The sequence below is a fragment of the Callithrix jacchus genome, chromosome 2 (genome assembly GCF_049354715.1).
Source record: "Callithrix jacchus isolate 240 chromosome 2, calJac240_pri, whole genome shotgun sequence".
NCBI lineage: Eukaryota > Metazoa > Chordata > Mammalia > Primates > Cebidae > Callithrix > Callithrix jacchus.
In genome coordinates, this window is record NC_133503.1 from 15,463,660 (window position 1) to 15,477,165 (window position 13,506).

Consider the following 13,506-nt stretch of genomic DNA (forward strand, 5'->3'; position numbering starts at 1 on the left):
GAGACTCCATCTCAAAAAAAAAAAAGTCACAAGTTTAATTTATTGAGGGTTCTGAGAAGAATCTGTAATGAGAAAAATACTTTAAATTTAGTGGGTAATCTGAGAGGCCACCAATAGATCACAACACTTTAGTTTTGCAGTAAGAAGCTGAAACTACCAAATTTTATACTTACTAGTTGGTTAAAACAGGTATTTTAAATGTGCAAAATGACTGCAAACTTCTCCTTTATCTTCTAAGTCCAAGATGTCTTAGAGCTTTACTTCCTATAATTAAAGGTTGGAATTATACCATGTCAAACTCAAGTTCCTTGTTCAGTGTAGCAAAAACAGAAAAAACAAAGTTTTGGGATGGACTGTGACTATGAGCCAAAAGGGGGAAAAAAGACATGAGCCTTTTAAAATTATAGTGGTTTCACTTTTAAATAAGAGCAGCTCCTCTCTCAAAAATTGCTATCGTAGATGTTTGTAACTAAATTCTTTTCTCCCACCCAAGGCATACATGTTGCCAAAAAAATAGTCTGTACTAGTACAAAGCCTGTGGTGTTCTTAACCAACCCGACTGATGATTATACAATTATTATAATGTAGCAGCTTCAGAGACAGTTAACTTTTATTAGCTCATCATGAGAAAATTTTGTACAGATCAATCATCCACAGCAAATATATCAAAACATAACAACAAACAGCTTAAAAAAAAGTACCTATTAAAAATACAAAATAAGCTACAAATCCTAGGATATATCTAAATAAGTTAGCTTAGAAAAATAAACTTTTTAAAAGTTTATTTTATTAACATATTAACCTAGAAAAACAAAACACCCTGCAAGTTATTGTATAGATCATGAATCAGGGGTTCTCATGTTACAGCACACACATTTATCACCCAGGGAATTAAGAATGTCATGGTATTTATACCTGCTCTCCAAATTTCCCTGCAAGTCAACTGCTACCCTGACTCTAGTTGCAGTGAGCTAATGCCTGGTGGTCCAGGAATGGCACCGAAGTTCTCAGCTCACAGTGCCAGCATCTGATTGTCAAGACTACCTGCTCACTGTTTTTCCTAATATATACAGGATAGTCAGAAAATGTAAAGAGGCTATTATTATTCATACAGACATCCAGAGAAGGAGGTGAAATTGAAAAAAAAAAAAAACTTATTTCGAGCTTTAACTGTGTTCTGCCCTGGACTGCCTGAATTCCTTTGTAGTGATAGCATATGTACCCACAGGAAGATTCTTCAGAACAATATTTACACACGGTGCTCAGGATGAATGAGTTCTTCAGATTTCAGGTATTATTCATTTTAAAATCTGAAGTTTTTAATTGAATTTAATGTTTTCCTTCTTTTCTTGATTCTCACTAGTTATACAAGTCAACAGTTTTCCAATAAATAACTGATATTATTTTTTATGTAGAAGATAAAACATGTATGTTGTGGCAGTGAGGGGACAAGAGGAGAAATAACCAGAAAACTATTGTAAATGCAGACTTCCAGTCCAACCTTCAGCATTCTGATTCAGTTGGTTAGTTTGGGACCCAGAAATCTACATTTCTCAAATACCTAGGTGATCTTCAAGCAAGCCATCCTGTTTTATAAAAACACCCTTACTTCTTCCTGAAGCATTTTCTGCTGCATTGATCTGTCACTGAAATTAATGTCAAAACAAGGGCGAGGGCAGAAGGAAGGGTAAAGGTGAAACAGATGAAACATAAGTTAAAATACTGTGGATGCTGGGTGATGGGAATGTGAGGGTCCACTATACTACTTCACTCTACTTAGTGTATGTTTGAAATTTTCCATTATAAAAGGAAAAACAAATCTCAATAAACAGATCAAAATAAGTCTACAGCCCCATACATTTCTAGAGGCTTGCCAGTAGAATTTCCATTTGAACTTTTACCAATTCAAGGAGTTGCCTACAATCCCTTTCAGCAATTCCAATGCTGAAAGACACCTTCACCCCTCCCTCCGTCACCAAAATAATCCTCTCTAACTCAATTCTTAAGCCAAAGAGGTTTCGTTCAAATTCTTAGAGATTAAGCTGCTCCTGGAGGAAGTAAATCAAATCTATTTTTCATATATCTATTACCCTGAAAAGAAAACTAAGATTTTGCCAATACCACTATAATGCAGTTACTACTGCAAACATGGTATTTAGAATGTTTATGGTGGTATTTAATAGTTTAAGTGACAGGGAGAAAATATGGACAGAGTCCTTCCAACTCATCTGTCTCTAAGAGGTCCCAAAGTTGCTCTCTCCTCCCCTCCCCACAATCCCAAAGATTGGGTACAGGAAGCAGAGGATCAAAAATCTATTAAAAATGCCCCAGAAACAATGAACGAACCCAGCACCCAGATCTCGGCTTCTTTTCTTTTTTTGAGACAGAGTCTCGCTCTGTCACCCAGGCTGGAGTGCAACGGGGTGATCTTGGCTCACTGCAAGATTCATCTCCTGAGTTCAAGCGATTCTCCTGCCTCAACCTCCTGAGTAGTCTGGATTACAGGCATGCACCACCACACTCGGCTAATTTTTGTATTTTTAGTAGAGACAGGGTTTCACTATGTTGGCCAGGCTGGTCTTGAACTCCTGATCTCAAGTGATCTGCCTGCCTCAGCCTCCCAAAGTGCTGGGATTACAGGCATGAGCCACCCCGCCCAGCCCAGATCTTGGTTTCTAATATCACTCTTCAGCAATAGGAAACAGAGCTCCTTAAAGAAAAGGCTGATTCGAGGAATGGTGCAAGGAATATACAAGATGAGTCTGTAGCTTCTTGAAATGCCAGAAAATAAGGAAATGCTTAAAAAAGAAAAAAATGAGTATGTCAGTGGGACACTCAGGAACCAACTGAAAGAGCTCCCAATGGTCAAAGCTGTTACAACGTAAGAACAAATAACACTGTGGAATCAACCCAAAGTATAGAATAAATATCCATGCATCCACACGGATATAAGTTAATGTGTGAATAAAGAAGTAAACAGAGGATCGCTTGGGCCCAGGAATTCAAGGCTGCAGCGAGCCATGATTGTGCTACTGATTTCCAGTTTGGACTACAGAGCAAGACCTGTCAAGGAAAAGGAAGGGGAAGGGGAACGGGAAGAAGAGACAAAAAAGAAAAGAAAAGAAGAGAGAAAAGAAAAGAAGGGCAAGAGGGGAGGGGAGTTAAGTCTCCTATACAGAAGAACTTCAAATAATGTCTATAGACACTTTCTTGCAAGGAGGTGGAGCATAGCTTGCCACCCATTAAGAGTTGACCCTGCACTCATACACCACGGGGAAGGGAGGACAGAGCAACTTTTCAGGGTAAAAGCTGAAAAACACTACTCAGCAAGGTGACCAAGTGACAAGTCATGTTGTGAGCACATGCCGTCAATGCCCTCGATGTGATATGATGAGAATGGCACTTTAACTCTGTGGTCTTCCTCCCAAAAACCCACATCCCCAGTCTAATCATAAGAAAAACATCAGACAAATCTCAGCTGAGGGACATTCTACAAAATATCTGACCAGTACTCCTCAAAGCTGTCAAGGTCATTCCAAACAAGGAACAGACTGGGGGAGCCCAAGGGCCATAACTACTAAATGTAATGTGGCATCCTGGAAGAGAAAAAAAGACACAGGAGAAATACTAAAGAAACTGAATAAAGTACGGACTTGTTTAATAACAATATATTAATACTTGTTCCTTAGTCGTGGCAAATGTACTACATTAATGTAGGATGTTAACAACAGGGAGCCTGGGTAAAAGATACACAGGAACACTCTATACTATCTTCTCAATGTTTCTGTAAATCTAAAATTGTGCTAAAAAAAAAAAAAACCACATAAATGGCTGCATTCCAGGTGAAGGTCTGTGGCTGCATGGAAACTCAAGCCTGCAAGAGAATGAGGTGCTCCAGCTCATACCCTCTCCTTTTCATCACATACACTCTCTCTCTCTCTCACACACACACACACACACACACACACACACACCACGGGTACTGGTTTGGTGAACTTAGTTCTCTAGTATCATCTTCATTATCCTCAGTTGCAAACGCTGAGGAAGCATCTACAACCTGTGACATACCATGCAAACGCCAATCCCAAAATTGCGCTATCCCAAGGATGTAAGACACAGTCCTTGTAAACTAGGTGAACAGACTGGACTTAAACAATGATGTAGGCGGGGCACGGCGGCTCACACCTGTAATCCCAACACTGCAGGAAGCCGAGGCCAGAGGAATGCTAGAGGCCAGGAATTCAAGGATGCAGAAAGTCATGATTGTGCCCCTGTATCCCAGTCTGGGCAACAGAGCAAAACTTTGTCTCTTAAACAAACAAAAAACCAATGATATGAAGATATGAAGTGGTATTTGATATTTGTTAAATGCATATGGTAAACAGGCACGATGAGCTCAAACCTTTCTTGATCACAGTAAATTTCTTCTTTCCTTCCTCCCTCCTTCCTTTCTTTTCTTTTTCTTTTTTTTTTGAGGAGGGTGGCACAATAAACCCAAACCTTTCCTGTTCACAGTAAATTTTCCTTCTTCTTTCTTTCTTCCTTTTTTTTTTTTGAGAGTCTCACTGTCACCCAGGCTAGAGTGCAGTGTCCTGATCTCCGCTCACTGTAACCTCCGCCTCCCAGGTTCAAGTGATTCTCCTGTCTCTGCCTCTGGAGTAGTTGGGACTACAGGTATGTACCACTATACCCAGCTAATTTTTGTATTTTTAGTACAGACTGAGTTTCTCCATGTTGGCCAGGCTGGTCTTGAACTTCTGACCTCAAGTAATCCATCCACCTCAACCTCCCAACATGCTGGGATTACAGTCATGAGCCACTGCACCCAGCCAGTAAATTTTATTTATGTTCTTTCCATCCTATGTCATTTATAAACCAAAAATGTGTTCTATACTTTAAAAAGTCACATAAGGATGAAATGAAAATAAAAACGTTAAGTTCCAACATTTTCCTCTGACACCCCATGGCACAGTTTGCTCCACAGGTATATACTCCCAAGTTCACCAGGGGAAGGAATCTCTCAGGGTTGGGCCAGGACCAAGAACTCAGTAAGGAAGGTGAGTCCACAAGTAAGTTTTAAAACAATAAAAAGACAGCAGCACTTACAGAGGCAGGAAAAGAGGCAAATGCAAACAGGGAGAATACATGGAGAGCCAGAAGATGGGAATTTGCATGGGATATTTTGCAAGCTATAGGCAGATCGACTTAGCTCTGAAGAAAGTGCTGTGGAGGGTGGAGACAGAAACAACAGATGCACTGCAAGACACCCAGATGCAACGGTCTCCCTTCACCAAACGGGCATCAGATGCAGGGAGCCAGGGGTATTTAGCCACAGCACATGGTTCTAGCATATCTCATTTGACCTGAGAGTAACTCAAGCCTTGTAAGATATTAAAACTGCCTAGGTGCAGTGGCTCAGGCCTGTAATCCCAGCACTTTGAGAGGCTGAGGCAGGAGGATGGCTTGAGTCCAGGAGTTTGAGACCAGCCTGGGCAACATAACAAGATCCCGTCTCTACAGAAAAATAATGTTTTACATCAGTCAGGGATGGTGGTGTACACCTGTAGTCCCAGTTATTCGGGAGACTGAAGTGAGAGGATCGCTTTAGCCTAAGAGGTTGAGACTGCAGTGAACTATGACTGTACCACTGCATGCCAGCCTGAGTGACAGAGCAAGACCTTGTCTCAAAAAAAAAAAAAAAAAACCTTAAAAAAAACACATATAACAAAATGCAAAACCTACCAAACTGTCGAAAATTAAATGGACGGTTTACCACCATCATCCCCTCCCAGCAAAGGCCCAGAAGGGCAGAGGAGTACAGAGTCTCTCTTTTGTGGTTGGGGAAGGAACAAATGGCAGAGAAAATGAAAGGTACTGATCAATGTTGTGGCTGCGGGCACCTGAGACATCTGGCATAAACAGTGCTCACTTTTCCCTCCTCAATCACAATACAATTAAATGAGATTTGGAATCACTGCACTGAGCTAACTTTCAGAAAAAATAAAATAAAATTTTAAATAATGAGGTTATTTTTCTGATATGGCTGCTCTTTGTGACAAATAATTGTAATGCCAAGGCTGGGCTCCAAATTGGCCACTTGCTGCAATTTTAAAATACATCACTCCAATATTTTTCTCTGTAGACATGCTAATTTCATCATATTTCCCTCATTTTCTACAATAGTATCTTCATAACAAAACTCAAGGAAAAGCTGATAATGGAGTCTAAAAACCCTAGATGGAGCAGTCTTTCCAGATCAGAGATGCTTATCCAGCATCTCCTCTTGTAATATTCCTTACCTCATCTTAGTAAATAAAAAGTTTTAAAATAGTAATAAAGTACAGCCTAGTAGACTATAAAAGTGCATGATTTTAAAAGAGAAAGGGCCGGGCGTGGTGGCTCACCTATAATCCCACCACTTTTGGAGACTGAGCCAGGAGGATCACTTGAGACCAGGAATTTGAGAACAGCCTGGGCAGCACAGTGAGACCCCAACTGCATTAGTCCGTTCTCACGCTGCTATAAAGAACCGCCCAAGACTGGGTAATTTATAAAGCAAAGAGATTTAACTGACTCGCAGTTCCACATGGCTGGGGAGACCTCAGGAATCTTATAATCATGGTGGAAGGGGAAGCAAACATGTCCTTCTTCACATGGCAGCAGGAAAGAGAAGTGCCGAGCAAAGGGAGAAAAGTCCCGTATAAAGCCATCAGATCTCATGAGAACTCACTCACTATCACAAGAATAGCATGGAGGTAACCACCCCCATGATTCAACTGTCTCCCACCCGGTCCCTCACATGCCATGTGGGGATTATGGGAAGTATAAGATGAGAATTGGGTGGGGACACAGCCAAACTATATCACCATCTCTTCAAAAAAATTAGGTGGGCATGGTGGCACACACCTGTAGTCCCAGCTACTCAGGAGGCTGAAGCAGGAGGACTGCTTGAGCCTGGGAGTTTGAGGCTATAGTGAGCTATAATCACGCCACTGCCTTCCAGCCTGGGTGACTGAGCAAGACTCTGTTTTTCCCTGAAGTCTCTTCTGTTCTGCAGTAGGGAGCTGAGGTTGGGCTACCTCTGTTCTCATCTCCTCACCAGCAAAAAATCCACAGTTGTTTTGTCTCTTCTTTTTTCTAAGTTCTCACCAGAAGCCCTCTTCTCATTTCCCTCACCCTTGTAGTAGGCCTAGATTTGGGACTTCATGAAGAATCAGGATCATGGTCATAATGATAATCCCAGCTGGCCTTATGTGTCCTAACCAAGAACTGGGCACCGTACCTGCCTCATACCAGTACTGTCCCATAGAACCTTCTTCCATAATGGGAAGTTCTCTTCAGTGTTGTCCAATGCCGTAGCCACTGGTCACCTGTGGTTATCAAGCCCTTAACATGTGACCAGTGCCACTGAAGAATTGAAGCTTTTGTTCTAAAACATTTACATTTAAGCAGCCACAGGGAGCTAGTGGTTACAGTACTAGACAGCACAGGTTTGATCCTTCACAAGACTGTAACTATTCTCCCTGTTTTACAGATAAAGAAACCAAATCTTGCCCAGTGCAGTGACTCATGCCTAAAACCCCAGCACTTTGGGAGGCTGAAGCGGGAGAATCTTTTGAGGCCAGGAGTTGGAGATTGCAGTGAGCTACAATCACACCAATGCACTCCAGCCTGGGCAGCAGAGCAAGATCCTGTCTCTTAAAAAAGGAAAAAGGAGAGGGAGAAAGAAAAACATCAGTCACATTCCTCTCTCCAGTTTCTAAGGGGGAGCATCAGCTCTAGGCTTGTTCTACTACAGCCTGGGTTAATCAGGGATGCCTCCTGAGAATACACAATTGTGTTTAAGATCAAGGGAAACTTTCAAGTGCTCATGGTTCCTTTAAATAAATTAAAACCAGCTACTGTTCACATGCAAGAGCTTTAGTCATCTTCAAGTTTAAAAACAGGTTTATTACATAAAAGCAGACTAACCCAGATCATCCTAAAAATTTCCAGCATAGTTCTCCAACACTACGAATTTCAAGTAGTAACAATACCAGCTTAGACTTAAATACACCAAATTTCTCTCTAAAGCATCTCCATCCATCATATAACAAATTATTTTGAGAAACAAAGATTTTTAAATCCAGTAAATTCTAGCCATGCCATGTTAAGCAGCTACCACTCTGAGCTCCTGCTTTGAAGCCATACCACCCTACCATCAGTCAATTTTATGATAACCAAATTTACAAAAAAATCTAAAACAACAAACAAATCTAGTGTGAGGGCAAACCACTGTGACCCCTGACACCCCTTTAGGTAAATATTGTTGTCACCACCCTTTTTAATGACTGAGTTCTAAGCCCAGAGGTTGAGTAAACTGACCCAAGGTCTTTAAACTAGTCAAGTGGCAGCCAAGACCTCACACCCAGATCTCACTATAAAGCCCAAGTTCTTCCTACAACACTGTGTTCCTGCTAGGACTGGTTCATGAATTTCACTTTCAAAGGAAAAAGCTGGATTACTTCTATTTGTTCATTTATAAGAACTTTTTTTGAGAACTCGTTTGTTTACTGTTTCAGAACCCTGGACAGCCCTTATTTACATGACAGTGTCTTTTTTTTTTGGAGACAAAGTCTTACTCTGTCGCCAGTTTGGAGTGCAGCAGCTTGAACTCGGCTCACTGCAACCTCCGCCTCCCAGGTTCAAGCAATTCTCCTGCCTCAGCCTCCGGAGTATCTGGGACTACAGGCGCATGCCACCATGCCCAGCTACTTTCTGTATTTTTAGTAGAGACAGAGTTTCACCTTGTTGGCCAGGATGGTCTCGAACTCCTGACCTCGTGATCCGCCCGCCTCAGCCTCCCAAAGTGCTGGGATTACAGGCAGGAGCCATCACGCCTGGCCAACAGTGTCTTTTTAAAATTATATCTACAACTGTTATCTAAGTGACCCAATACACAGGGGCCACAGAGGGCCCAAGGACTCTAAATTTTAACAGAATTTTCAGAAACACTCAGCACTGATTATCAGCAAAACTGTACAGATCTGATAACTTCAGTGCTAATCAGCTACAAAACCGCTGGACAGACTTCTTACTACTGTTCAAATGAGCATACTTAGCCCAAAAATATCACCAAGTAAAAGCAATTACAGCAACCCCAACCGAAACCAAATTTCAAGCCTTATAAGTACAAATCCTAAAATAATTTGCATAGAAAGCCTGTTGAAAATAATTTTTAATTCTCAGAGGCTGTTAAAATAAACACAAGAATTCATACTTTGGAAAGCATTTCCTTTACTTCAGAAATCTTTTTCAAGATACAAGTCTGTTTGTTTAATCTAAACTGAGAGGCTCGATTTCACCAGCTGCCATTTAATCAGTAGCTGAGTCCCACTGGCTTCATGGGCTTCCGTGAGGTCTTTTATCTGGAGCTGCTAAAAGCTTCCTCTGTACTCTGTGACCTAATATGCCACAGAACAATAGAACTGGGTTTCCTTGTCTCACTACTATCCTAATATTAATAACAAAGTGTGAGCTTAGAGAAATGCATTCACATATACAAGATCTTTCATTATTTCCAGTCCTAGTTTATGATGTGAGCCCTGAGAATCTTGGAAAAGGCACATCCATGTTTTCTAAGAGAAGAATGATTTGATAACTATGATCTGGGGAAAAGAACTGAACTGTAATCTTAGTTTGGCAATTTAACTCGGTGTGAAAACAGCGAACTTTCTCCCTTTACGTAAAAGCCTCCTGGTGAGGACCAGCAAGTCTCAGACTACATAACAACAAGGACCCTTGCAGACACACAGGAAAAGAGGCTCCTAGACAGGGGGGCATAAGGGCATCCCAGCTCAAAGAAGGAGCCCAAAATAAAGTTCAACTAAGAAATGTCTACTTGCCCGATAGGCAAGTGTGATCCATATATTTACAAAACTTTATTATGACTGAATGAGAAAACACCTTTTTCAACTTCTGAGCCTAGAAATGAACCTGGATGATGAAGACACCATGGATAAATAATCTTCAGTTTAAAAGCTGAATTTCTGAAACTGACAATTTCAAGGAACCAAGAAAAAAAAAAAGCTGAATTTCAGTTAACTGAAATTAAACTGAATAGCCTGATCAGACTTCAAGTAGAAAGAAGACCAAGGAGGCAAAAGACCCTATGAAATGGATCTATCCTTATTTGAAAGTGTCTAGCTCCATCTTCATAAGGAGTGCAGGCTCCTGGATCACCAGAAGCTTTAGTTACGTTTTCAGCATGTAACTGCTCCTTTATCTACCACATGCTCAGGTGGGATTCTTCTTTCTTAACCATTGAGCTCACTAGTCAGGATTAGCTCAAAGGTTGTTTTTTTTTTTTTAAGTCTTGAGGTCTAATATATCTTGATCAAGAACCCATCTCAGTTAACAAGGATCAATCATCTCTTTTGAATGGAGACACAAATCCCTGAATCTATATCTGATTGTACATCTTTCTTTTTTTTTTTTTTTTGAGATGGAGTCTCACTCTGTTGCCCAGAATGAAGTGCAGTGGCACACTCTCGGCTCACTGTAAGCTCCACTCCCCAGGTTCAAGAGATTTTCCTGCCTCAGCCTCCCAAGTAGTTGGGATTACAGGTGCCTGCCACCATGCCATGTATTTTTAGGAGAGACAGAGTGTCACCATGTTGGTCAGGCTGGTCTCGAACTCCTGACCTCAAGTGATCCACCTGCCTCGGCCTCCCAAAGTGCTGGGATTACAGGAATGATCCATTGCGTCCAGCCTGACTGTGCATCTTTTCCACTGACTTTAACCCTAGGTATCCATTATTCATATGCAACACATCTAAAGATATACCTATCCTACAAGGATCAGAATATGAAAGGAAAATTTGTAGCAAAAGTTGCTACACATCACCAAATATTGCCTTATGCTTTACTATGTCAAAATTTGGTATTTCTATTTACGGATTAATTTTTCTGACTGCTTTGTTCTACAACACCCCAACAAAACTCAGTTTTTTATAATTCATTACACCATAAAATTGTAAAAGAATGGAATAAAAACCATGTAAGAAGTGTACAGGCAGATATAGGTTCCTATAAAAATTGATTTTTCCAAAATATATAAAAATCCAATTAAGGGCAAAGTCATCTGGAAATTTCTTGACTCCCCATCACATAAATACTCTTTATCCACTATCCTATACTAGTGCTAATTTTTAACATCAATATCTTTAAATATTAAACATCATCATCCTTCCATATAATCTTTCATTATTTCCCAGGTACTTTCTGTGGCTCTTACCAGGGTTGCCTATACACACCTGATAACATTTACTCTTCTTAACAGATTAGAAAACAGAATTCACCTCACAAATATCTGACCTAAGGCAGTTAACAGAAATTTAGTGCTAGATTATATGGTACAATGAGAACATCTAACGTTCAACTAAAGGGTACTCAATGACATAACCCTGATGTAGCTCTGGAAGCAATTATATGTAGCTTTCATCGTAGATTTGTTTGAAAAATATGCCTTTACTGGAGTCAGGACATCCACATTCTGTACCCAATTAACATTATTCTAAAATAACTCTTGACCTCTAGAGTATTCCAAAACAGTTACAAAACTTGAAATGAAATGGGAAAAAAAAATCATACAACTAGGGGAATCTAAGACCAGGGTTTGGGGCTCCGCCTACAATGTAGCTCTGTCACCTTGGGTAGGTCATCTGACCCAACATCCCCAGTATCTTCTACTACAAAGCGAAGAAATTAGTCTGAATTTTCTTTAAGGTCTCCTCTAACTCTAACATTCTATGAATATACGAAATTTCAATCTTTCCTCATTTCAAAGATAATGGCGGCAGGCAAGAATGGCAAGTTAGCCTAGATTTTTTTTTTTTCCTTTTTAGAAAAATGACTCAACTTGGGATGTTTTCTAGGGTTGAAGTTTTATTTAGGAAAATAAACCCCAAATAAAAATGATTTTCAGAAAATGGGGGAGGGGTGAGAAAGAAAATCATACACTGACGTTAGCTAAAATAGAAACTTCCATCACCCTTAAGCCAGTTTGTCAATAGTTATTCAACGCCTGCTACTCTAATCACTGGCTTCCTAAAATAGAAATATTTATAGTGGTTTCCTTCTCATCTCCGGAGATACATTCCGAATAAAAAGCACAGCGTCCAAAATCAATTTACAACTTCAGAATAAGTTGAAGGGAACGAAAGAAACTCCGAACTGCTGGCCAAGTCATTTGCATTTAAGTATGATTAGGGCTAAGAAACGGTTCTTATTATGAGATGCGAGAAAAACGCACAAGAGGCAGGTGACATCTGGAAAGGGAAGCAGAACTGCCAGGAAACGATATAAGCTGAGGACCTTAAGGCAACAGGTCCAGAACCGGTACCGCAGCCTATCCCGGGAGGGGTCGGTCGCTGCCACCTCGCTCGCCGCCCTCCCCAACCCCAACGACGTCGCCTCGCGCCCGCCCCCCCAATCCCACGCCCCTGCGGCAGAAATCTTCCTAATCACTCGCTTCCCCGGGCCTCCCGCCCCTGGCAGGCCCTCCGATCCCTCAGCGCCGAGGCCGGCCCGGCCTTGCCGCCCCCTTCCCCGCTGCCGAGGACCCCGCAGCCTCGACACCGCCGCGGGCCGACTCACCTGCACCTGTTTGCGGAAGTGGCGCAGCCCCGGCATTGCCGGCGACCAGGAGGAGCAGCAGCAGCAGCAGCCTCCGCCGCAACGCCGGCAGTCTCGGCATCTCGCTCACGGCGCGGCTCCGGGGCCGGCTCTCGAGTCGCTTTCCGTCCGTCCGTTTGCCAGTCAGTCGGTCCTGCCTCCCTCCGCTGTCTTAGCGGCACCCGCGCCGGCTGCTCCCAAGCACACGTTGCTTCTGCCAAACCTCGATCCGGCTCCCGGTCCGAACCTGCCGCTCCAACCGCAGAAACACCATCCTTCCCGCTCGCCTGAGCCGCCGCCGCCGCCTCTCAACAGCAGCAACGACAGCAGCTCTGAGGAGCGGCGGGCCCGGGCAGCCGCGCTCCCGCCGCCATGATGGGCTGCGTCATGTGACGTAGCGCGGGGGCGGGACGTCGTGATGAACAGGACGGCCAGCCACTCGTCAGTCCACACTGTCCCGGGAGGCCCCGCCTATTACCCTGAAGGAGTGAGAGGTGGCGGCCGGTGCGCCCCCTGCAGACGGAGGAGTGTGTGGGCGCAGGTAACACCGACAATTACTTTAAATTGAAAAATACAGGAAAATGTAAAGACCGCGACGATTATCCTGATATATTTTTCTCAGTGTTTTATAACATGCAAAAATAGATCTATCTTGTCTTCTGCCTTTTTTTTTTTACTTGTCAGAACTATTTTGAGCTCTTCTCCTTAAGTTGACCTACACATCCTCTCAGCCATCAAACAGCTTTAGGCTTTTCCCTTGGATTCATCAAGAGGAGAATGCCTCTCCCGACTTCACCCACTGACTCACCTCCTGAGCTCAAGCTGTTGCCTCTTGTCCACCTGGCAGACACT

General features: G+C 42.3%; 1 protein-coding gene across 7 annotated transcripts in view; it reads right to left on the minus strand.

The window, feature by feature from the left end:
* LMTK2 (lemur tyrosine kinase 2) overlaps positions 1 to 13,048 on the minus strand; it is a 92,132-nt gene extending 79,084 nt beyond the window's left edge. For all 7 annotated transcript variants that reach the window (XM_035282776.3, XM_035282764.3, XM_035282753.3 and 4 more), the window contains exon 1: positions 12,637 to 13,048. Coding sequence is in view for 4 of the 7 variants with exons in the window: in XM_035282764.3 (XP_035138655.1) it covers positions 12,637 to 12,736 (100 nt within the window). In the remaining 3 variants the exon portion in view is untranslated. The remainder of the gene's footprint in view (positions 1 to 12,636) is intronic.
* Positions 13,049 to 13,506: the final 458 nt, after the last annotated feature.